At 44.2% G+C, this 22,404-nt stretch overlaps 1 protein-coding gene across 3 annotated transcripts in view; it reads left to right on the top strand.

Annotated features, from left to right (window-relative positions):
• LOC119005978 (transcription factor HIVEP3) overlaps positions 1–22,120 on the top strand; it is a 47,696-nt gene extending 25,576 nt beyond the window's left edge. Inside the window, exons 2-10 of one of the 3 annotated variants that reach the window (XM_037074211.1) lie at positions 43–88; positions 8,269–10,624; positions 11,249–11,538; positions 11,702–13,720; positions 14,252–14,397; positions 18,588–18,763; positions 18,925–19,026; positions 19,727–20,388; positions 20,548–22,120. In XM_037074211.1, coding sequence (XP_036930106.1) covers positions 8,620–10,624; positions 11,249–11,538; positions 11,702–13,720; positions 14,252–14,397; positions 18,588–18,763; positions 18,925–19,026; positions 19,727–20,388; positions 20,548–21,207 — 6,060 coding nt within the window. In that variant the 5' untranslated portion in view covers positions 43–88; positions 8,269–8,619 and the 3' untranslated portion in view covers positions 21,208–22,120. Of the gene's footprint in view, positions 1–42; positions 89–6,416; positions 6,837–8,268; positions 10,625–11,248; positions 11,539–11,701; positions 13,721–14,251; positions 14,398–18,587; positions 18,764–18,924; positions 19,027–19,726; positions 20,389–20,547 lie in introns of those variants that run through there. The other 2 variants (XM_037074212.1, XM_037074210.1) reach the window with 2 other exon arrangements.
• Positions 22,121–22,404: the final 284 nt, after the last annotated feature.

Raw genomic sequence — 22,404 nt, 5'->3', positions numbered from 1 at the left:
ATATCCGCTCTCACTCTCTGGCTCTCCCTGCTTGTCTCACAGTGCCTGTGAAGCGTCTCTGAGGGGGAAGACCAGACTGCTCCGTCAGGTAATCTAAACTCTGTCTGTCTGTTTCTCTCTTTCTCTCTCTCTCTCTCTCTCTCTCTCTCTCTCTCTCTCTGTGCTCCCCCTCCTCTCTCTCTCTCTCTGTCTTCCTCTCGTCTTCTGTCTACCTCTCCCTTTTCTTGCCTCTCTCTACCTCCTTACTATCACTTCACTTGTCAGCTCTGGCAAACGAGTTCTTTATTCGTCGCAGCTGTTCCAGGTGTATTTTTTATTTTTTTTTTGTTCATCTGTCATTGAGTACTTTATACAATGTAGCACCTTATCACCCAGAGGAGTATTTTGTAAGTTAAAGGATTCATGTTTGAGACTCTTTATCACTGGATACCTGAGATGTTATAGCATGCCAGGTTTGGACGTCGTGATGCAAGGATTTAATTAAAAGTTGGAAAGAGTCTATTTTGTGGTTTCTACCGAAAGCCCGCTTCGGAAGAGGGATCCCTCCTCTGCTGGTTTTTCCCTTTTTAACTGAATTTACTGACGTCTTGTGGGATTCATTCCTTGTCCGATTCGATGGTCTAAGGATAAAACTTCTCCTTCTGGGCTTTATAATTAAAACAGACAAACTAAGACAAACAAAAAGGTGATTTCCAATCCATGACTCGCAGATAAAATGATGGGAAAACCCTGCAATCTGCAATTTGGTCCAAGCTGTGATCAGTTTCTTTTTTAACAGTTATGTCACCAAAGGACACAACAGTTGCCAGGGGACGTTTTTTCAAACTTTCAGTGCAGCCCTCTCCTGCCGCTGCGGTGTGCATCCCACCGCCTCCGCTGTGGCACTCATGTTTGATTTAAAGGCCGGTATTGACCTGGAGTTCACTGGCTTGTGTTTAATCAAAGTGAACACCGCGACGCCTGTGAACTGCCAGTCTCATGAAAGCCCTGTGAAATCCTCCTCTTCGCCGTCTCGCCTCAGAGGTACCGCGATGCATCCTGCACGGAGCTGGGCGAGAGGGAGAGAGAGAGTGAGAGAGTGAGTGAGAGCTCTGGTATGTGGTGTTTTTTCAGACGGCGTCCTCCTTCGGTAGTGATATCCCCGGGTGAGTGTGACTCTTGGCTGTGGTGTCTGTCTTCGTTCTGTCTTCTCGGTTTCTTTTCCAGCCGCTTACTATCATACCAGACTCTTCTTGTCAAGGTTCTGTGATTGGCTAGCTTGACTTTATAGGATTTGAGGGCTGAGTGTGATTGGCAGCTGGCGGTTGAACAGGAAGGACTGTGATTTAACTTTCCATTTACCTTATACTTTGGGAATGCTGCAGAGCCTCAAATGCAGTATCAAATGTTGTAGTGCTTCTTTGAGATAAATGAGTGTTGCGGTTCGAGCCGTCACAGACTGAACTGTACATATTCGTCTGCTGCAGTATAGGACTGAAACATTAAAGGGGCACTGTGTAGTTTTGGAGAAGAAATACAATAAACAATATTTATGCGGTAATAATAAAACTGCGAAATATAATTTTTTTCCATGTCTGAATAGACAAGCTGCTCTCAGAGGAAATAAAGGTCCTGGAACACTGTTTGAAGCTAGAAAGGTGGCAGGGTCCGCCACATATAAACAAAGTGAGAAAGAAACTGTGTTGTCCTTTGAGGACAGTTTGTTTAATCAGTTTAATCAGTCATGAAAAGGAACAGGGTTTGTTCATTTAGTTTATTTAGGCATATTCAAAAATCTGTCGAGATCTTTTTCTTCTCATTAAAACGACATAGTGCACCTTTAATCGAAAAATGCAATTTTTCAAGCGTGCCTGCATTTCTGAGGGGAAAGCTCAAATGTGTCACAACATACTGTTAAAGATTAAGCGTTGTGGTGCTACAGAGAAGCTCCAGCCTACAAGTCACATTTTCCGCATGCGAGGCCACAGTGTGTTTTGGTACAGACCTCATTTTTAGATTTTTTTAAAGTGAAAATGAAAAGCAAAAATGACTGTTCCTGCTAAAACTGTGACTCACAATCGCAGCAACTGTCAAAGAGATTGCAATATCAGTGTTTTTGCTTATCCTTCAGCCCGACTGTAACTTCGACCCATCGACACTCGGACACCGTCAGATGTCAGGGGTCATGCCAGCTTGTCAATGCATGCGGCGGCCGAGCATTTCCCCTCTTCACTTCCTGCTGCCAGTGTGCGTATATAGTCAGAAAGGATGCTGGGAGATAAATTTAGACCTCCAGCTCCCTCTCCATCTGCCGTTGCTCAGAGTAGGCTGGTTTCCATGGGAACCTGCACCAGGCTACCGCCAGTAAGAGAGAAACGGAAGAGAGAGAGAGAGAGAGAGAGATGTGTGTGTGTGTTTATGTGTGTGTGTGTGTGTTTTTAGGTGGGTATGACAGCAGATTTTTTAAAAAGCACTTAAGAGGGTTTATCTGTTCTCAGGGCACAAGGTAATGTAATGTTTAGCCCATATTTCCATCCGTCATTACCAGCTGCATGAATACGTCTGGGTATTGATGAGGAAATGAACACAAACTCCGCCGGCTGCGCTCTCCTGTGCATGATAATGAAGTTTCAACTGTAAAGCTGCTGCAAAGCTCCTGCGCTGCTTATCGGGCAGAACTTGAGCCGAATGTTTGTTTTATGGGATTTAGAAGTGTAACCGCTGGACGTAACAGACGCAGCAGAGGGTGATGGAAGGAGACAGTGTGTGTGTGACAGCGTGTGGGCGTGTGAGCGCGAGCTCCTCCGTGTGTCAGGGCTCCCTCGGGCACCTGCATCACTGCCTGTTTCTGCTGACAAAGCCCCTTTGCATTTACACACATCTTTGCACACATTCCTCAGTCATTCTCCTCTCTCCTCTCTGTGGACCGGTCGTTAATCACATTTTAGACACCAGAAACTGGTTCACACAACAAATCACTGCAATGAGGCTGTTCTGTGAGTGATCGTACGATGGGAGCTGGGCTGGATGGTGGAGATAAAAATGCGGGCAAGCTGCTGCTAATATCGGCTTCGTGGTTTCGATCTGACATCTCCTATCTATAAAATGTAACGCAGAACAACAGCTGCATTGGTGGCTTCCTGCTTGCACCTCTGCGCTAAAAATAGACCCCAGCGAAGAACGCCCTTGCCCCACCCTCATCAATAAGGTTAGACAAGCTTGCATAACCTGCTTGTTTAACCAGAGGTCTTATCATTATGATACCTTCTCTCACCTGAGCAAAAATGATTGCTCTTTGTGTGCAGACTGTATGAGCTCATAGTGTAGTAAAGTGTCGCAAGTAATAGGCGCCGTCGATAACAAGTCATCTCTTTGGAATGGGGATGATGAGAAAGGAAACCCCCTCGTCAAACAGCAGGAGGATCGGCTGACTCAAACCGGGGGAGGTCACCTCAGGCCGCTGCAGCTGATTAGCTGGTCGTAGTAGAATCAGATCTACTGCGTGTTAGTGGGTAATGCTCCGGGGAGTGTACACTGCATGTGCACTGTAGGGTGTGTGTGCGTGTGTGTGCGTGTGCGTGTGCGTGTGTGCATGCATGCGTGCTTGTGTTACAGTTTCATGTAGGCTAGACCCTGGCTTTCCTCTCCCTCATCTTCCTGGCACGGCCCTGACTGTGTGTTTCCCCCCGCTCAGAGCTGGCAGTCTAGACTGCCATGAATAATGTAAGCAACGCTCTTCCCAACCTTAAAACCTTCTAATCGCCCTGTTTAAGGGCTGCATCAACAGCTATGCCAGAGATCATTAAACTTACACTCTGATAACCAACTCTGCAAACAAAGACATTCATTACAGATCTCAGGAAGGGAGAGGAAGACAATTTGTTGTGCTCTTTGCACGCTTGTTTTATTTTCTATGCAGAGGTGACCGAAAAATATTTTAAATCAAAGAGTCTTGCAAATAATACTTGCTCTTCAGATGTATCAAAATTTAACATTTAAAACATTGGAAATGTATTAGATTGAAATGCTAGTAATTTGTTATTTGAAAACACAAAAATACATTCTATTCTAGTGTTTTTACTATATAGTAATAGAAAAAACTTTGATACTATACCTTAAAAAACACTGACATTATATCATGTCCAATAAACACAGAAAAAATTGACACACCATTGAGGGCATCAATTTTTATATTTTTGTTAAAAGATAAATATGATAATTGCGCACTGTTTGTTAAGAACAACGGCATCGGAGTTAAGCTACTTATAGAGTATACGTCAAGCAATTGAGGCACTGCAGCAGTAGTAGTAGCAACTCACTGTTTGATTGGAGAGGAAAAGAGCAGCTAGTACTGGTGTACAGATGAAAGAGTATTTAAGCTGTTTCAAATAATCAGAATTAATATGTACCAAAATGTCAATGCTAACATTACTGTATACATATCAGTATAACCCAAATATCATGTTTTAGGGATTTAATTGCCTCAGTACTGGTCTGACCCCCTTTCATTGCTGATTTCCCGCATCAAAGACTTAAAGTGGTCAATCGGGATATTTTGGAGGCTGCAAATTCAGGGATGCATGCTGGGTGGGTTCTGGTCATCGTAGCAAGTCTGGTCCAACTGAGTGAACAACCAGTTTGTTTGTTGTTGAATGTTATTAGGCTTGTTGTTGCACAGTATTTTTTCTAAAGTTTGAACTTCAAGAAAAATGGGTCTTATTTGACAATAAACATGACGTCATTACAATGTAAAGTCTGTCGGTTTAACAGGAGCTAGAGGACGGGGCCAGCGTGAGAAAAACTACCCCGAAGAGTCTGTGGGCCACAAAACTGTGAAGTAAACCTGTAAGCTTGAGACTTTTTCTGGCAAATGAGTCAAGTAAGCAATTCTCATGGGACTAGATAGTAGGGCTGTAGCTATCAGTTTTTTTTAGAATCGAGTATTCTACCGATTATCCCATCAATTAATCGAGTAATCTAAAAAATTATTATTATTTTTGCATTATTAAACCAAATAACACATAACGAAAATGACAGGCCTGTTAAATAGACCAAGCAATTTTATTCCTGAAAAAAACATACAGATATTTATTCCAACTCGCCATTGTTGTGTGCTGAAAAAAAAATACTCACTTAAAAGTAATATCTTAATACAGATTTGTGCATCTGCAGCATTAACCATTACTATCAAATGACCTATTAATAATGTCTGGAGTAGGCCTATATGGTGTGGTCGTAACCTAAAACCGTGAGTAAGGGTGTGTATTTGTTTGTGTGTGCACGCGTGCGTGAAGGAGAGTGAAAGAGACGAGATGAGTGTGTGTGTGTGTGTGTGTGTTTGGAAGGAGTTATTTTGTGGATGCTATTATTCTTTTGCAATTTAACACACAAATTAGTTTCCACATCTTAACATGATATCTAGTCATACCGACATCAAGCTACAGCCTCTACAAATATCATTTAACCAGCGAAGGTAGGCTACATTAAATTAGCTAACATCACTGTTAACCTTACCTTGTGTCAGCGACACTTGTTGAGCTGGTGTTAGCAACTGGATGCTTTCAGTTCAGATGTTGAATCATTGTTGACTTGCTGTTGTGGTATGCCAGTTATGCTTTGCAGTCAACAAATTGCACTTTGTTATCTTCTTTTTTAAGTGTGAAATGATCCCAAACTTTGGACATTCTCTATTTTTTACAGACGGTTTCTTGGCTCTCCACGATCGCGCCAACTCACTTCTGAATGTAGTGGTGTGTGTGTCCACAATAACAGTCCGTGTGGAAAAATGATCCCTGAGCTCAGAAGGCCACATAACGCAGGTGATAGGAATTAAACGAAGCCTCGAGGCAGAGATTTTTCTTTGACCATTTTTTGTAATCAAATTATTAGAGTTACTTGGGTAATCGTTTCAGCTCTACTAGATAGACAACATTTTTGTGTTGGGTATCTAGTTCTATTATAAATCAGTGCAAGTTTAAGCTAGTAAGTATTTTGTAACAAACAAAAAATACTCAAAAGTGACTGAATTTGGTTGAAATACTGTCCATCTCTGACAGCCTTGTTGTCCGCTACTATTTTCTTGCCTGTAAAGTTCAGGTGTTTGAAGATCAACACTCTCTTTTGATCTAACTCATTTACATGTAACTCTGGAGGGTTAATGTATCTCTCTCACCTGAAGTGCAGAAAAAGTTTTAGTTGCCACCACAAACTAAAGTCTTCCTGTTCAGCTGAAAAGGTGGAAAAGGGGAAAACAGAGAATTTTAATGGTGTTGATTCGGTTTGTTGTGCTGCCTAATTGCTGTATGTTGATGGTAAACGTGTGCTGTAATCAAAGCGTTGGTCTGCTTGGAGAAACGCTCCCTACACAGATGATCGGCCCTCAGCAGATGTGGGGGAACATGGAGCCGAGAATCTGTCAAGTTGTTTCCAAGAGGTAGACTGATTCTCTTTCCACTCTGTAAACTGGCTCTAATGAAGGCTGACTGTGCAGAGTGTTTTTTTAGACACATGGAGAGAGCAAAAGTGTGGCTCATTAAAAAAAAAAAAAAAAACTGTCAGTGTTGCCTTGCCACCACTGGCACCTTAAGCTGTAGTCTTCTGCTGTTTATTCAGCCACTGGGTCACTGATTCAGTCTTTTCTCTTTTCTCCACCTCTTCATCTTGGTCTCGTTCTTACTCCTACTTCATGTCCACATTTCTGATATCATAGAACATCAATGCCTTTTCTGCCTTTCAACTCCTTTCAGTTTGTGGATCTGCCCCACCCCTCTCACTTGTTATCTCATCTCCTGGCATGTTCTTGGCTGTCAGAGGTGGTGCACACTGTCTGCACCATCACAGAGATCTACAGCTGTGCGGTGAGCACACACACGGCATCCTCCTTCACTGAGCTCTGATCTCTAGTGTCTGACAGACTCAGGGTTGGGGGGGTTGCAAGTAGTGTTGACGATGATTGATACTCTCGATGAGCCTGTGCTGGGACTGTCAGCAGTTTGGCATGGCTGCTCAGTGAAAATGTTATGATTGGCCCCATCCATTCCCAGAATGTGTTTTGATTGGCTGTGATACAAGAATCCCGCGTCTCAAGTTGAGACAGAGTGCAGGGTTTGTAGTAAGTGGGGAATATTACAGAACATACATCTTGATAAAAGAGGAGATTTCATTGTGCCCTCAAGTCTCCTTGATCAGCTATACTTGGCTCCTCATAAATGCAGCTCTGTGGCGGTTTGTGTGAGCGGGAAATATTACAATAGATCTGTCTTGATAAAAGTTCTCACAGCACACTTTCACAACTGGCTTCATAACAGGCAACCCCTCATAAACACTGCACCCTGGTGGCAGTGAGTGTGAGGGGTGGAGGCTGAAACCCAGTTGCTGTCAAATCTCTTTATCCACAAGAAAACAGCACCCCTCCATTTACCCCCTTAGCTTTAGTGCCAGATCAGATAAGCATAGGTTGTATTTCCAACATTTGTTTTGACTCGTTGCCCTGACACTGTGGTTTCCTCTGTTGATGCCTGTTCAGTGCATTTTGCCAGTCTGGCCCCAAGCCGCTCTGACTCCTGCAGCATAAGCCAGTCACGGGTTGGATATGAATCTAATATTTATGTTTTATCTACATTTTAAAAAAGATTAACAAGTGTGGATGTTCACATACTAAAGCCTGTGTGCCTTTTTAAAGTGGTACATTAAGAGTACAGCTTGAGCTAACAGTTCTTAATTGATTTACAGTAGGTGCGCCTCTCTCTTTTGAATGACTGCACACTATATGCTAAATAAGAGTTGAAGCCAGGACAGATGAGAGCAATAACGTGTCACTGATGCAGTTACCTCACTAATGTTATCATTACAACACTGACGCCACTCAACACTACACCAGGAAATGTAACCTCATTTGTCATAGTATGATACATGGGGCAATTTTTTAAAAGGGATAATAGGACACTAATGATTTTGGCCTTCAGCTCTACAAACGTTACTCTTTTTCCAGACAGCATGGCAGGCTTTTTGGAGACAAGACTTCTCACTTCCTCACAAAGTCATATGTGTTTTGCTGCATCTGTATTTTATCCTGGCAGGACCTTCCTTTATCACCTCTCTATGTTTTGTCACTTTTAGTTAGAAAAACTTTGTACATCTTTTTTTATTGCAACGTGAAAAGGGGAAAGAGAGAACTGGGGAAAGTCTTTTGCTTTAGTGTAGCTCTTTGTGACAAAGCATTTTTTTTAGAGACTAATTAATGTATTTCTGTGTTTCTGCTTCTGTAACTCTTTTTCTGTGTTTCTTTAGACCCATTCAGAAGTCTGAGCAGTCAACATTCTTTATGACAACAAAGGAGATGCAGAGAAGACCTTGGAAGGGCTGTTAAGATGGCTAAGGCTGGAGAGAGGCAGAGCTGCATCATGCAAGGATATGATCTATGTTTACCTGCATCCATGCAGCTCCAGGGCACCTTTTAATGATGCCTCATTTGGTCCTCTTGAATAACTTTTGGCCCACACTGAAAAAGGCCTTCTGTTGTGACTTACAGCTTAGTCTGTCGATGTTCCCCTGCCTCTGACGTCTCTGCTGCCATGCGATTAGCCCCATGAGGCTCCGAGAGCCCTTCCTTGTCTGTCTTTGAGGCCTCCTCCCCACTCTATGGAGGCTGAGCCCAGCCGTCCGCCTGATGAGGAGCGCTCTGGAAGGCAAGAGCAACAGCATGTAACGGCTGAATCCTCGCTAGGATCTTGTCCACCTCAGCAGCCCCAGCAGCCTCCTAATCCTCGTCCTGTACACAGAGCTTTGGGCCGCCTGCAAAACCGCCAACCCAGACGCACTGACCTTCTGCTTCGGTTACAGCAGCAGCAAGCAGTAGCATGGCAGCATTCAGAAACCCCAGGTTCCTCAGGAGGCAGCTTCTATTCTCCAGCTTCCTCATCAACTTCATCTCTTCCCTCTACTTCCTCTACCCGGGGTGAGCATGGTCAGGGGGTCCCACCTCAGTCCAGCCAAGAGGGCCTAGAAGGAGTCAGCTCACCCAGAAAAGGGGAGAAGAAACCCCAAAAACCAGGGAAATATGTGTGCTCTTACTGTGGCCGTCCATGTGCCAAGCCAAGTGTTCTTCAGAAACACATTCGTTCACATACAGGAGAAAGACCTTACCCTTGTGCCCCCTGTGGCTTTTCATTCAAGACCAAGAGCAACCTTTATAAGCACCGTAAGTCCCATGCCCATCGCATTAAAGCAGGCCTGGCATCCAGTCGGGATGAGCAGAGTTCAAGTGGACCAGAGGGCAGTGGCATTGGAGAAGACCCCGAGGAGCACACAGAAGGAGAAAGCACTGAGTCTGAAGAAGAGACAGGCCAACACAGAAAATCTAAGGAGATGTTGGGCCAGCAGAAGAAAGGTGGCAAGGAGCTGCTTGGGACCTCGGAGGAGAGCCAGAGGCCTGAAGACTCCCAGGCTGTCAAGCAAAGGCTGGCACTAAGGCTTAGTGAAAGGAAACGTGGCCCAATGGCTTCCCCAGATGACCCACCTTCTTCCCTCTCCTCCACCTCTTCTTCTTCCCTAGGGCCCGGCAGTAAGGGCAGCACAGAGTCTGGCTACTTCTCCGGATCAGGCAGTACCGACATGTCCCAAGTTAGCCCCCCCAGTGCCAGTGCCAAAACCTACGCAGAAATTATTCTAGGGAAATATGGAAGGCTGGGTGGCCAGCAGCGCAGTCCCCATCAGCAGCAGCCTCATTCTTCACTTTCCTCATCCTCAGGAACAGAGGACAAGGGCATTCCATTTGCTGTACCCAAAACCCAAGTAATAGAACACATAACCAAGCTTATCACTATCAATGAAGCAGTAGTAGACACCAGTGAGATTGACAGTGTAAAGCCCAGACGCTCCTCTCTGTCCAGGAAGAGCAGCATGGAGTCCCCTAAATTTACCACCCCTAAAGATCCCTACGCATTTGATCCCAAAGGAGAAGTCCCTGGCCCCAGTGGTTTGAGACACCTCCACAATCCTGAGGCAGATCCAGCAGGTACTCAGGAAATGTCAGCAGTGCCTCTGCTTAGAAGCCACTCAATGCCATCATCTACCAGCCCAGGAGAGCCCTCCACCTCTGGCACCATGTCTCCAAGAGGGTACCGTCTCTGCCAGTCATTCGATGAGCAGCAAGCAGTGGTAGCAGAGATGAGGGTTGGCCATGCCCAGCGTATGCTGAAGCGCCAACCTGCCATAGAGGTCCCACTTGGAGCTGAGCAACTGCTGGAGGAGGCGGTACCCTCCTCTTCGTCCTCCACCAGAGGCACAGAACTAGCTAGGCAGCCCCAGCAACAACAAAAACAAAAGACTCTGAGCCTGTTTGAATGTGAAGTCTGTGGGGCCCATTTTCAACATAGTGAAGGCTACGAGACCCACAGAGGCACATGTCTTGGGCAGAAAACACTAGAACAAGAGAGCAGGCATGTGAGCAAAACATGCAGGGACGATCGCCCCCCAATGATGATGCACTATAAGTTCCGAGCATTGGCCATGGCTGTTAGGAAAAGGAGGAAAGAGGAAAGTCTGGAGGAGGATCCTCCCAGCCCTGGATCTGTAGCCATGTCAGGCAGCTCTGCGGGCCTAATCCCTTTGCCAAGCAGACCAGAGCACAGCCAGGCCCACTCAGGTGTGTTTATTTATCCCATCAGTAGCAGATAAACTGATACCAAAATTATGATGTGTAGGACCGCAGCTAACGACTGTTTTCATTGTTGGTTAACCTGCCTATTTTTTCACAATCAATCTAGTAATTATTTTGTCTGTAAAATGACATTAAAAATGAAAAAAAAAAAGTTTATCACAATTTCTCGGAGCCCAAAGTGATTTCCTCACATTGCTTCTTTTGTCCAACCAACTGTCCAAAACCCAAAGAGTCTTCATTTACATAAAAGGCAAATCCTCACATTCTGGAAGCATGAACTCGCAAATGTTTGGCAATTTTGCTTTTAAAAATGACTGAAAAGAATAAGCGATCATCACAATAGCTGGTAAATAATTTTCTTTCTTGCAGCTCTAAATTTTCATTCATGTCTTTTAATACCTTTTTAACTTCTGAGTAAATATAAAGAAAAGCCAAAGAAAACATATGCATGTACAAAAAAATATGTATACATTAGAAAAAAATACTTATGTTGCCCTTACTACAGATAAGGGAATGGAATGAAGAGTCAGTTCTGTGTCCTCATTTAAAAGCAGTATATCCCTCTAATATGACGGGAGCCAATGTGTTGTTTCTTCTGCTTGCTTCTAGGTGTTTCTTCACGGACTGAGCCAAAACAACAGCAGCAGCAGGACAGGAAGGGTGTGTCTGTCATCCAACACACAAGCTCTTTTGAGAAGCAGGAGAGTCTGTCCATGGAAAGTCAAGAACCAGACCTCAGAGAGACTCAGCAAACACAACAACCCGAGCCAAAACCATCACCCTCTACATCTCGCCTCATCCGCCAGCCAAACATCCAAGTGCCAGAGATCCTTGTTACTGTGGAGCCTGATGCCGATATGCCATCTGTGTCACCGCCAGTGACAGCATCCTCATCCAAGGTACATTATTATTTAAAGTAGCATTGATGCATTGATTGTTTTAAGGGTGTTACCCTCTTTTATTTAAATTACTTTTGTACTTCAACATCTTGATAAACTGCAGGTGCAGTCAGTTTTTCTTTGTCTTACACTGAATGGTAAATTAACTGTTTATGTATACTAGGAGGCAGAGAGAGTGGAGGAGTTCCAGTGGCCTCAGCGTAGCCAGACTTTGGCCCAGCTCCCTGCAGAGAAGCTGCCACCAAAGAAGAAGAGACTCCGCCTGGTAGAAGCCGCCCAGTCCTCTGGGGAGTCTAGCTTTGAGTCTGTGTCTCTGCCTCGCAGCCCAAGTCAAGAAAGCAACATTTCCCACACCTCAAGCCTTTCTGCTTCATTTGAGGACACAGCAAGACTAGAGTCTGCTGCCTGGGCCTCCAGTAGCCAAAGCTCCCAAATGTTGATGGTGCCATCCACTTCCCACCAACACCATCAAAGCCACAAGGAGATGAGGCGCTCAGCTTCAGAGCAGGCTCCAACAAGCCCCCAGCAAGCAGAGCAGATCTCAGAGGCCAGAAGTAAGTCCTTTGACTATGGGTCACTGTCACCTCAGCAATCTGCATCCTCCTGGAAAGAAAGGAGAAAGTGTCTCCTTGTGAAGCATGCCACATTAGGGGAACCTGAGCAGGAGGAAGGTGCCAGCATGACTCAATTGTCCAGAGCGGACAGTCCAAAGCCAGGGCCTTCCCGTGCTATCCAGTCTCCTCTCTACTCAACTGAGACAAGCTCCCGGTTCAGCCTAGACACCACAGGGAAAGCCTTGCAGCTATTCCAGCCACAAATCTTTCCACGCTCTCAGGATGTGCTCCCTTTTCAACCCAGAGGCCAGCAAGCGTTTTCTCCAGGATCACTGTCCCAGCTTCTTCCCGTCACCACAGCCTTCTCTGAAGTACTCTCCACCCAAATAATACACAGAGCCTTCTTACATTCACAGACAAGACCTCCACCTATACAGATACACCCAGCACAGATTCACATGGCTGAAAGGTTGGGTATACCACTTCCGCAGCTACCTGCTCTAGTTCCTCTCCAGTTCACCTCCAGAACGAGAGATCAAACTCTGTACTTGCCTTTCCCTCCAAGACTTACTGCACATGTTTCCTCCCCTCCAACTACAGAGAGCAGACCCACCATCCCTTCTACCCTTACCCATCAATCCCTCATAAGAATCTCCTACCACCACCCACAACCAGTCATCGCCACATGCGTGGCACAGCTCACACCAGTTGTGTCCCTTGTGGTGCCTGTGAGGCTCCAGACCCATATACCTACCTATGCCAGTGCCATGTATACCACCCTGTCCCAGATCCTGGCCTCCACTCACTCACAGGAGCCCATTTCTTGCACAGCAATGGTCATCATGGGCCAGGTGGAACGGGATAAGCTACAGAGATCCTATTTAAAGGTCCCCTCCACAGATATTAAGAGCCTTCTTCCCCTTACTCTACCAACAGAGCTGGCCTCAGGATCTGGGGAGGGATACGGTCCACTGGGGGCTGGAGGAAGTAAACGCATGCTTTCTCCTGCTGCCAGTCTTGAGCTCAGCACTGAGGCCCAACGTCACCAGAAAAGGGTAAAAGAGGAAGGGGAAGGGGAGCACACGGCTGGAGAGGAGGAGAAGGAGGTCATTGAACAGAAGGTAAGACCAGAAGAAGAAAGTAAAACCACTGGGACAAAGCTGGAAGAAGGAGAGAAGAAACAGTTACAGAGGAGGGAGGTGACAAGTGTTAAAGTGGAAGAGGAGCAGGAGCAAGAACCAAGGAAGCATGATAGTAAGGAAAAGGAGGAGGAGGAGTCATCTGAGAAAACAAGTAAAAAAACGGAGGTGCCACCAGTAGTCCAACAGGGGGTAGAAAGCGTCACTTCATACCCCAGCCTCCACACCTCCACCTCAGTCAACTGGTGCTACCTGAACTATGTTAAGCCCAATCCATCTGCCCTGAGGGAACCTTGCACCTCAGTTTATTCTACCTGGAGCGTCAGTGCCCACAACCCCAACTTACCAGGTGTCAGCACTAAGGTGGCGTTGTCCCTACTGTGCTCAAAACAGAAGCACAGCTCAGAGACGTACACCATGGCCATGGCCCCATCCCCAGCCACAAGCAAACCGGCCCCTAGCAGTAGCAGGACCCCACGTGTGTCAGAGGTAAACATAACCAAAATGTACACTCACTGTTTATAAAAAATTAATGTGGAGACCATGAACTTATGTAAAATGTAAAATACTGTATTTTTTAACGAGTCTGGATGTTTTACTCATGAACCCAGCGTTAATGTCTTAATGAGAAACATTTCAAACATCAAAGGCTGTTAACAGGTCTGAAGAAGTACTACTGCATATGTGAAAGTTGTATAAGCCTTTAGTGTCTCCAAAGGAAACTGTGCAAAAAAGAACAAAAACTGGGGCAGTGGAGTTAGAAAGAAATTAACTCACCAGGCTTCTGTAGCCTGCTCCTCAGCTCTGTGTGAGGTGAACAAATAACAGGTTTCATTAGCCACTGCTAGCTAACAAGAAAGAATTCATGGAATAAAAAAGACTGTATTGGTACTGCTGCATCAAACTGTCTTTCATGAGTCTGACAGGAGTACAGTACTAAATTGGTTGGGTACTCTTAACAATTAAAGTTAACACTTAATTTTAAGTTGTTTTGAAATTTCCTATGTGTTTTGAGTGTAGGTACATGCCACCCCACCCAGCACCCTCACTCAAGTAAAGGATCAGCAGCAACATGAAAAGGAGGACACTAAAGAGATGAGAGAAGAGGAAGGGCCTTCCACCTCCAAACAGAGCGAGGCTTCTCGTGTTCGCATCTTTGAAGGCGGGTAAGAACTACAAGAGTGAGACTGTTAAAATGCACATCTTTTAATTCAAAAATCAATATTTGCAAATAATGACGGTGCCTCATTACACAAGTAATCTGTTGTTCTGTCACAAACCAACGCCCGCTGACAGCAAAAACAGAGACTATGGAGAGCTGACTGGAGTGCACATAGAGAATTACAGTAACAGATGGGAGCCAATGGAACCCGCAGGGACTTCATTTGTACCTGCAGCCAAGCTTTTTCCTCTTGCTGCTGGCATGAGTGTCTGTGTTTTTAGAAGTGTTCATTTGGAAAGTGTGCGTATGTGCGTGTTCGTTGAGGGGGGAAAAGGTTGTCTAACTCCACTGTTAGACTCTCATTAATACCTGTTTTTACAGTTATATAACATACTGAAAAGACACAGGGGAACAATATGAGGCAATCTGCAAGCAATCATCAGTTGTGATTGTGTGCAGTGTGTGTAACTGTTTGTCTTCAAACCTGTCTGCATTTGTATGTACACTTAACTGCTTTCACATATTTACATATTTGTGCTTTCTATAAATGTCTGAGTGATTGTTTCCAGTGCAGCCTCTCATCTTTCAGTTTAATGTGTTTAGAGCTCAAAGTTTCCCCATGCAATTGCTGATTCTGTGCAGATCTGTTTACATTGCTGTGGCACAGCTAGATATGGATAAAAGATGAAGATGGGAAAAACTCCACTTTGTAAGTCCCCACAATGTTGGCTAGAGTTTCAGGTTTGGGTTTGACTTTGGAAAGTAGTGTTTATAGTTATGATTAGGGTGGGTCTCCAGAAAGTAAATGTGATTCAGTCTAATGTCACCAAAAGTGATGCAAACATAATTGTGTGTGTGCACGTGTGTGTATTTGTGTTTAAACATGTATTACCCACATTGTGGGGACATCTGTTAACACACCACACTTTGGGGCCCCATCTTCCCTATGGGGACAAAATGTAAACGATTAATTAAAGGGTGAAGGCTTGGTTTACGGTTAGGGTAAGGCAAGTGGAAGTTATGGTTTTGTAAGCATAGGTCTCTTGGAAATGAACGCAAGTTATGTAGTATGTGATGTCCCCAAAAGTGATGGAAACACGACTTTGTCTGTGTGGTGTGTGTCAACACTTGCACATTAAGTCCTGTGTTTTGTGTAAATGTGCACACAGATTGAGTGTGAAGGAGTTGTCTGCTTAACAGTAGATGAGGCAGTAATTACCAGTCTTTATCATTTGCAGCCCCCCATTACATTGAGGAAGTCTGCATTTTCATCCATAAACAGCCTACAGTCTTCACTCTTCATCATACCACCCTCCTCCTTCTGTTCATGCTGCCTGTGCCACTCTGACAGCTCTTGCAGTTTTACTCACCAGTGTTTTATTTTCTCTTCATTCTCTATGTGTCCTCTCTCTGTGTGTACCTGCACCTCTTGATGTCCTGTTGTATTTTCTCTGTGCATGCAAATAAGCACTGCTACTCTCGAACACAGCAGAATGTGTTGTACCCTGACTCATTATCCCTGTCTCCCTTTTGTCAACACATTGACATCACAACTGTCTGCCACTCGTTTTATTGCAGAGAACAAGCAACACTGTTTTTATGAAAATGCATCATGCAGCTTTGTTTATGTTCCACTGGCCTGCGTGATTTCATCTGGATCCAATTTCAGAAATCCCTTTAAGAAAGAGGGGTGCAGGGGTCTCCAGAGTTTATTACATTCACACAGCCAAAGAAACAGATATTGGATCAAGGCAGCTTTTTCCCTCAATAACACGTCTTAGCAAATAAGAAAGCATGGCTATTCCTTCTTGGTGGCAGCAAAAGTCAGTGGAACAACAGCTTTAATCCCTCTTAGTGAATACAAGCTGAACCGTCTCCTTCTGCATTCTGTTAAAACATGCAGATTGATTTTCGTAGTGTACATCTTAGTGGTAGCAACACTGCAGATTTGTCATAATGCTTTAAACATACTGGTGAAATGACATTCCTGAGCACTCCTTTCTGGTTAAATAATGATCAAAATATGTTTCAGTACCCTGCACCACTGCCTTTTACTGTTATTCAGTTGTTGCTGCATTGATATTCAATGACTTTATCAATCAGTCACACAATGTTTGAGAGCGGCATTCTCTCCACCAATCTGCCATGGCAGCCAGGAAGCTACAGTACAAGCAGGGGCAGACTGTCGGTTGAGTTTAGCGAGAGACGGGTTTCTGATTTAATTCTTGATGTGTGAAGTGCAACTTCTGCCTTGTTTTTACTGAGATGCGGGTGGATATTTTTAGCAGTGGCAACAAATACATGCCAGTAAACAGTAGCCAGCTCCTGAATGAACACAACATAATGCCACTGTTGAGACTATTTTACATTTGTGTAACAATTTGTTATGATTTGCTGTTGCCGGTTCTGTTATACAACTGGGAGCATTCACAGCCTGGGTTCTTGTAGATGTGGCGCATATCCTGTAATTAAACACAGTCAGCACACATTGGATATTTACAATTCAGAATGGATTGTGCATCTCTTCATGAGTAGTGGAAGCAGATGGAGTTTTGCATAGAGGACAATTCATTCAGATTTAAAATGTCTGCGGTCCCCTGTGTCCACAAATAGCCATTTGGTAAACACTGAGATTGTGTATAAACAATGTTTTTATAGACTAGACCTAAAAATGTTGCTTGATTTTTATATATAGTGTCTATTTTAGGTTGTGGGCCATAGCCAGGCTTCCCTTCCCTCTCTTTAGTTGCTGCTGTTGTTGGCTGGGCCACCCGGTCACAGCAGAATAGCTGGTATTCTCTGTGTGCCCAGGGTGTAGTGGAGGGAACAGCCAAGAGACTCAGTGCTGCCGGGGTTTTGGTGGGGCTTCCCTGACCCGCCTCCATAAAGAAAGCCTTGTTTCCCAGTTTCTCTTCCTAGTGTGTGTGTGTGTGTGTGTGTGTGTGTGTGTGTGTGTGTGTGTGTGTATTTGTGCTACACATAAACCCACATCCACATTATTTATTGTCATTATTAAAGGTGCACATATCAATATTTTATTAGGACAGTGGGTCACATGACTGTGTTATGTAAAACACAAACAAGCAAGCCAAACTTTATTTCATATGGCACATGTTATCACAGGTGGAAACACAAAGGATGAGCTACCATGGAAGTTGCATCAACAAAAACATTGTGGTTAGTATAAAAACATTACAGATAAGGAGACACAAAAAATACACGTAAAGAATACATGTGCATTATAAACCATTCAACAACATAAAATAATGACTATCAACCGATTAGGAGAGTAAATAACACACATAAAACAGTAAAACAAATTCAGAAATTTCGAATGAAGTTAACACATGAGCTAAATCAATAAAGGAACCAATATTACAAAGTCAGATGAAATTGTAAAATAATGGTAAACCATAAGACCAGACTCATGGAAGGGGCATCTTAAAGGGGATGTTTTCAGTTTAGATTTAAAAGATGTTGGATTGTGTTAGAGCACACCTAATATGACCAAGTAGGATGCCCTACAAAGTGCTTGCTTGTTGTGATAAAGCTGAAGAGAAGTATCAGCCAATTCAGCCTCAGGGCATTTAGCATCTTTTAGCAAATTATTTGGGTTTTTCATCTGGCAAATTTCACTGTCATCAACCTTCTTTCCAGCAAATGCACCCACTGTGTGCTTCCTGCAAAGAGCCAAATGATAGACAGGCCAAGTAAGAAACTAGCTGTTGAACATTATCAGCTGAAGAGCCTGATACATCCACAAGGGTTGATGGAAACCAAATAAAGTGAAAAGAAGAATATTGGACTGAATTCCAACAGGTTTCAAAAACACAACTTCACAAGAGTGAAAATATTTGTGTTTTCACTTGTTCTGATGCCCTCATGTGGCCCCAAAAAATAAATATTACGCAGCTTAAATGCAATTCAGTGTATGGAAATGAACAAGCTTTATGCATGCAGCTACTATACTTTCAATACAGTGACACTGGCAGTTTATATGAAAGTAATCCTAACTCTCTCATCTTCTGAAGAGCTCACATCATGTGTATAATGTGTAAAATGCAAGAAAACAACCTAAAGCACACTGTAGGGTTGGTAAAAAAAACATGTATGCTTTATTATAAATGGCAGTATCTATTCAGAACGACCACCCTAATCCTAATTTTCTTATCTTTCTTTGTCTCTCTCATGTAGGTTCAAGTCCAACGAAGAGTATGTTTATGTGAGAGGCCGCGGCAGGGGCAAGTACATATGTGGAGAGTGTGGCATCCGCTGCAAGAAGCCGAGCATGCTGAAAAAGCACATCCGAACGCACACAGATGTCCGTCCATATATTTGCAAACACTGCAACTTTGCCTTTAAAACCAAAGGTAAGGGAACAATTTACGTGTCACTTGAAACATGATTTGTGTTGCAATTCTTTCTATTTCATTATAGTTTAAGGTGCAGATAGCAAATATTTCCCTCTTAATTTTTCTTACCCTCAAAGAGTCGAGGGTAATCTTAATGTGCTTTTCTTGTTTCTTTATAGGGAACCTTACTAAACATATGAAGTCCAAGGCTCATGGGAAAAAATGCCAGGCAATGGGAGTATCTGAGTCATCACTTGACGAGCCGGAGAGCGAGGAAACAGGTACTTAAGAGGGGATGGAGAGGCATCTCACATATTTCCCGTCCACTGCAGAGAAATATTGGTATACAGCTGGATGAACTTGTGCCTGTAAAGAATTGTAGCTGCTCAGCACTGACAGCTTATGCAACACCATGTTCTATTCTCCTCCCTTTGGCCATGCATAAGAAATGCGGAAAAGCAGAAGCTAAATGAATGACAAATACAGAACGTTTCCTGATGTGGCTGCGGCTGTCTGGCAAATTCACCTTGTTCTCAAGGATGTGTTGCTGGCACATGTCAGCACCCATTCCAACACATTCATCCATCCACGGAAAAAGCCAGCCACCTCACGATTTCCCCTTTAACCTTCCTCTACTTAGTCTCTCCTCTTTGTCTCTTTCTTGCTGACAGACTACACTCACCTGAGCCAAGGACACACAATTTAAACTGCCTTTTCATTCACAAGGCTGTAGAGATAGTTTGTGAATAGAGGCATGATGCTATTCAATTAAATTCAGTTCTATTCATCCTCAGTCTATTTATAACATGGTTTTGATGGGTGGTGGGTGAGGTTTGTCAGAAAGACACAGTACGCTGTCCTAACCCACTAAATTGTTCTGTTAATGTGTTTTGATGTTTTGTAGATTCAGTACAGGTTTAAAGTGTACAATATGGACCTAAAAGGGTATAATTTAAACACTGAATTTTTCTATGTCTGCAGAAACAGCAGGAAGTGATGAGCGTGTGGGTGGCTCCGAGGAACAGGAGGAACATCAATTTTCTGACGTGGAGGAGTCTGAGGACAATGACGACACAGATGACGATGACGATGAGGAAGGCGAGTCCCATGAGGACCTGCCATCCTCCTGTTCGTCAGACACCCACCCATCAGCAGGAGGGCACTCCAGCTGCAGTAGGCACTCTCAGCAGGGCACTCCTGAACCCGAGCCCACACGCACCAGTCCCAGTCCTGGTCCGGAGTTATCCCCAAGGGGAGTTTGGCCCAGTAGACGAGCCGCCTCTCCAGGCAGCAGGAGAGCACTGTTCTCCCGGCGGGGCTGGAAGGCATCACCGAGAGCTTTCTCCCCCAGTAGTGAGAGCTGTTCCCCCAGCCGCAGCCTCTCTCCACGGCTGGAGCTGTCATCACCCCTCCACAGCCTTTCCCCCAGGACGGAGTTGTCTTCACCCAGCCGGCATGTCTCGCCCTCCCCTGAGAGAGGACCGTCTCCCATCAGACCCCTCTCTCCTCTTCTTCCTATTTCACCCAGCTGCTACCGGTCACACCAAGCTCGGACTCCTCCCTTGCCACTGGGGTTACAGCACAGGACCCCTGGATACCTGCCATGGGAGAGCCCAGGTACAAAGGGTAGCCTTGTCAAACCGGTGAGTCTTTTTTACTTGGTCTATGCCAAGACATAGACAGCAACCACTATGCACTGGATTTCCTCTGCACTTTCCCTCTAGGAAGATCTCAGTGTACAGGACTGTACTGACAGAGTGAGTCTATGAACTGTGATGATGATGTCTTTTCTCCCCCTACAGGAGAAAGGTGGTAAAGCAGCAGAGGGGCCAGCATTGCCAGAAACCAGCTTGTTTCCACCTGCTTTCCGTATTTCTACGTGTGAGGCTTATTCTGGCACCCAAACAACAGACACCATCTTCAGCCATCTTCCCATGCACTCCCAACAAGCCAAGGTCCCCTGCCTGATGATCCCCATCGGAGGGATCCAAATGGTACAGGCTAGACCAAGGTCCCACCCTACCACCCCTTCGTCCCCAACATCTCCCCCCATGGAGGGGCCATCACTGGCCAGATTTGAATCATACTGGGGCGGGACCCCCAGAACTCAAGGGCTTAGGACTCCTGGAGACCACTGGTGGGAGCACCAGGCAGCAGGAACCAGCCAGTCAGGGCGGTGCATTCTCAGCACAGCACTAACATGTTCCAAACCGGAGTTGGAGACCTCAGACTCAAAGCAATATGGCAGCTCACATAGCTCAGCCCACACTTGCAGGTCTGCTACTGAGACCAGCGAGCGCAGTGTCGGAGACAGTCGTTCAAGAGCACCCCTCAGTTTAGCAGCTCCTGTAGCCTCGCTTGTCACTGAACAGCAGCCAGAGGGGGAGGAGCCACATTCTGGTGGCGACTGGGTCAAGGGAAGAGCTAAAGGAGACTCAACCAGAGCAGACCAGAGCACGTAATAGTGTCTACACCTTGATGCATCGTGCATCCCATTTTGCTTTATTGGTTGCTACACTAGTCTTGTTTTCTATTGCTTTGTTTTTATACAGTTTTCAATACTATTGTTAACTTAAATGTTTGTTCTTTGGCAATATTCAGGTTTGTTATAAAAATGCACTTTTTTCTTTGTAAAAATAATGTCTATCTATATACATCTAAATTATGTATATGAAAATATATCCTTCCTGTATCTGTATTGATACTGGTAATCTTAATGTCTGTTTGAATATATGTAAAAGGAATATGTATAAATTTGTAAATGACCAAAATCTTTAAACAAAAATAATTCAATTTCTGTTTGTCCAAATTTTGTCCAGTATTACACAAATTGTAGTTACTTGTGCCTTTTCTGTCCAGGTTTGTGTTTTGAGATGTACAGTACAGATAGACAAAGAAAGGCTGTGAAATTTTATATCTGCTTTTTTGTGTCATTTGGGAGGGTTAATATTTGGTGTTTTGATTGTTTCTGTTCCATTGCTTTAATGCCAGGGTAACAGAGCGTCGCATGGCGGAGATATTGAAGGAGCAGCAGAAACGTGTCAAAGGAATTGCACTGAAGTTCTATTTTTTATTACAAAAGATTTTAGATTAGATTATATCTCTGTACAGGGAAGAGCGCTCCTTATTTATTGTTATTTGATGACAATGATCATTGTGTCAAGGTTGTTTTTCTTTTTTACTTTTTTTTATTGAAAAAAAGGATGTTTTTGTTACATCTGTGTGTCTTTTTCATGATGTTCTTGTGACTTGAATTGGTGACAGAGATGAGGAATTGAGCTTGGCTGGTACCGGAGGATTAAGTGCCCTGCAGATTTCACACACAGCAAAATTTCTAGTCATTGAAGAAATAAAAAATGCACCAGACTCCCCTGAGGTTGGTTGTTTTGTTTTTTTTTTGTTGTTTTTTTTCCACGTCACCATGTACACAGCATCATGCTTTGGCTGCAGTAGCATTCCTACCACAATGCTTGTTTTATTTACATTGTGGGGGTCTAAGTATTGTTGTTTAATGGTTTATTTTTGTTATGAACCAATGAATTGGTTTTCTACAACAGATCAGGGAAGTTGGAACAAGAAACCACGTTAAAACCACAACATATATCTTTTGAGTGTCCAACTGGTCGCATCGGAATTTGTTAGAAGAACGCAAGAAGCTG

This window comes from Acanthopagrus latus, chromosome 17, assembly GCF_904848185.1.
Source record: "Acanthopagrus latus isolate v.2019 chromosome 17, fAcaLat1.1, whole genome shotgun sequence".
Lineage (NCBI taxonomy): Eukaryota > Metazoa > Chordata > Actinopteri > Spariformes > Sparidae > Acanthopagrus > Acanthopagrus latus.
This window is presented reverse-complemented; position numbering and strand designations above follow the sequence as displayed.